The sequence below is a fragment of the Amphimedon queenslandica genome, unplaced genomic scaffold (genome assembly GCF_000090795.2).
Source record: "Amphimedon queenslandica unplaced genomic scaffold, v1.1 AMPQUscaffold_13164, whole genome shotgun sequence".
Classification (NCBI taxonomy): domain Eukaryota; kingdom Metazoa; phylum Porifera; class Demospongiae; order Haplosclerida; family Niphatidae; genus Amphimedon; species Amphimedon queenslandica.
The window spans coordinates 67,226-70,484 of NW_003546600.1; the positions used below are offsets into that span (position 1 = coordinate 67,226).

The 3,259-nt window shown below is 33.6% G+C and overlaps 1 protein-coding gene and 1 long non-coding RNA gene across 3 annotated transcripts in view; one reads left to right on the forward strand and one right to left on the reverse strand.

Moving 5' to 3' along the window:
• Positions 1–13: 13 nt before the first annotated feature.
• LOC109584799 (uncharacterized) overlaps positions 14–3,259 on the forward strand; it is a 4,307-nt gene continuing 1,061 nt past the window's right edge. The window contains exons 1-5 of one of the 2 annotated variants that reach the window (XM_020000675.1): positions 14–703; positions 748–924; positions 1,071–1,322; positions 1,405–1,645; positions 1,699–1,905. In XM_020000675.1, the coding sequence (XP_019856234.1) occupies positions 668–703; positions 748–924; positions 1,071–1,322; positions 1,405–1,645; positions 1,699–1,820 (828 nt within the window). In that variant the 5' untranslated portion in view covers positions 14–667 and the 3' untranslated portion in view covers positions 1,821–1,905. Of the gene's footprint in view, positions 704–747; positions 925–1,070; positions 1,323–1,404; positions 1,646–1,698; positions 1,906–3,259 lie in introns of those variants that run through there. The other variant, XM_020000674.1, reaches the window with a different exon arrangement.
• Positions 2,669–3,215, reverse strand: LOC109584800 (uncharacterized). The gene is made up of 2 exons (XR_002186181.1): positions 2,754–3,215; positions 2,669–2,699 (listed from the first exon to the last, which is right to left on the reverse strand). It is a non-coding gene; the product is annotated as an uncharacterized LOC109584800 (long non-coding RNA).

Consider the following 3,259-nt stretch of genomic DNA (forward strand, 5'->3'; position numbering starts at 1 on the left):
ATAGAGCAGAGTTCTATTCTTGCATTTACCCATTGCGTTATACAGCACTTCTGGTCACAACTCAAATATTCTGAACCCACCTTTATTCAGTAGAAGCTATTGTCTACTTGTTGCTATTTATATAAACTTAAATTTTGTTTTTTCGATTGTCATTGTTTGTTACTGCATGGATATGAAAAAACTTGAAAAAGCTGAAAAACTTTACTCAGAAAACATCTTTTAGACAGCAGTCAATATATATAGAGGTATCTATATATATTGATGGATTAGGGAAGAATGCCAAACATTGCCACTCCTAAATTAGTGACAATTAAGAAATCATACCATTATCATTCATCATGTTACAAGCAGTATATGGTAATATAGTATGTACTAACACACATATGTACCTGAACACAGTTGATATTACTAATGTCAGTATATTGTATTATATAAAGATACAGCAATAAACCTTACTTAGGAATGATAAGGAATGGTAACACTGTGGTGGCTCCAATTAGTGAACATACATACAGTATGTAACTGGAGCTATGGAGAGTCTACACATCAAAGGCCCTTCACTGGTTTCTGTATATTACATACTTTGTGGCTTCTATGATGATATAAAAGTAGTTAACAGTAGGAGCTGAATTCATTGCAAGAGACAAACAACTAAAATCAGTTTATAATGGTATCAGTAGTCCTATTGACAAGAACTATACTAGTAAGATACAATATATATGATAGTGTATGGTACTATCTTTACAGGTTATACTGAGTACATGTTATACAAATGGACTAGAACTAGCTGACTTGTACCCATATGGTACACAACATGGGGACACCATGATGACTGGATCTAGTCTCTCTTCTACATCATTACTGGCTCCAATTGATAATTTAGTTAGACTTAGTGAAGCTGGACTTATGGCAACAAGATATTCAGTTAGTGGCTACACACACACACACACACACATTATTAGTGCTTTAGTTTGTAATGTAGTGCAATTGTACACTAACCATTATCTGTTCATTTTATTAAAACACAATTTATTGATCATTTCTCAGTTTATAACATTTACTTATAATAGGTTATACGCTTTGGGTACCTAGAAATTGTAAATAATGGAAATGATAAAGTGTTTTTGAATTTGCTCTACCAGTCTTCAAGTGATACTTCCAATACTAAGATATATGGTAGGACTACTGCTTATCCAGGGTTTATACAGAGAGCTACGGATCAGATTAATGAAGCATTTCCTAATACTTTCTGCAGTACATCTCCTCCTACACAATTAATAATAGTAACTTGGATAGACTTTGCAAAAGCTGGCTCAAACTTAGTTAGTATATTAATTACTTAATACATGAAATACTGTTAATAATAGCTAGCTACACTCTAATCACTTTATTTATTATTTTTAGGGCAGTAACTTCCAAGCAATAATTGCAACTAATGGAAGCAATACATTTGGTATTGCACTTTATGTCAATGTGAGCATTGCATCAGCTACTACAGGATTAAGTTCAAACATCAATGGTCGTCTTGTACCAGCTAATCCTTCTTTCTTTCCATTTGGTGCTACTGTCACCAATGCCCCTGCTATGATGCTTAATAGCAACATACCAGGGACATATATATTTTCACTGAATCATATACCACCAGGTATGACTATAGTACATGTATCAACTGTTCCACATAACTTGTATATCTTTTAGATCCTTGCACTGAACCTAGCCCACCTGACTGCTCTGCTGTATGTAAAACTAAACTTCTCAAAATGACATGTGAGGCTTTGAGGATTAATCATGAAAATCTACCAGCTCCTTGTCATAACTGAACATATTCCATGGTCCATTGTGTTTTATTATATTCTTTTTATGATTAGATTATTTTAAGTAGTGAATTAGTCAATTTTAACAGTAGAGACTAGAGATTATAGTTGTTATTATGCATTAATATTTTTGGCATGACTTATTTTCAATAATTATTTTTGCAACAATTGCATTTTAGTACTTATTGTGATTTTTTGTTAACTATTTGTAGCAAACTAATCCTCTTATTTTGGATTAATTGTTTTAAATTTTTAATTTCACAGTGATATAATTTGAATTCTGCAGGTTGTACCTTAAACTGTTCACAGAAACACTTCTGTGAACACATTCATAGACAAGAATATGAATAATGAATGTAGAAGATGAATAACAATAATGAATAGTTATGATTACTGATTATTAAAAAGAAACAGGTTGTCTACATGTCCTTGTTCAGGCTCATATACTGATGACATATGCATATTAAACCAAAGGCGCCTTCATTTTAATATCAGGATCTGTGAATTAAGAATGAGCTAGTTTTTGTTAGCTAAAGATCATATTAAGAAGAGAAATGAAATGACTCCTTAACTTTGATTGCTAGTGTACATGAATACATACACACCTTTAATGATCTGTACTATCCAATATGTATTGACTATATATACTATCTACTGTCCTTATACCACTAAAATGGCACTCAATACCTTGATTGACATCCTCAGGAGATTATACATGGCGGCTACAGAATCTTGAATTAACCAGGGCTCATTAATTATTTATAAAAATTAGGGGTGTGGTCAATTAATAAAATGACTGAAAGTCATTATGATAGCTCACAGAAGCCAGTTACCACACTAAAATAACTGTAAAGTGGAGCTGATAGCAAGTATAAACAGTTGTGGCTATAAAAAATGAATTCTAGTGATGATATCATTCCTAATAATAACAAAACACACCTTTTGGGTGTGGTTTTGGTTGAAAACTACCAGGGCAAAGCCCTGGCTTGCCCGGGCCTTAGTCTCGCTAGCCAGACCATTCCCCAGCCTACAGTCATTGGGGTGGACGGCGGGGAAGGGTCTGGTACATTGCTTGATGTAGTCCTGTTCTTACGTCCAGAAATGGACGTGACCAATCAGATTCAGTTATCCATGACATGTGACCACAGGTCACATTGAATTTTAATTATCAAAATGGCGACTTTTCAAGAGTTGTGGAGAGAATGCTAAAAAACAAGCTATAGAGTGGTAGCATCCAGCGTCTTATTGATTCTGAAGAGGCATCTTAGTGAAAGGTATCCGGGTAATTTGCTACAAGTTGGTCTCGATGCCATGAAACATGCATTTCGGTTCAATTTTATTGTTGTTTCATATAAACAGTATTTTTGTTGTTGAATTGCACTTTTCCCTTCTTCCTTCTCTTTTTACTGTTCTTATTGTATTATATAATCATTATAAGACATTTT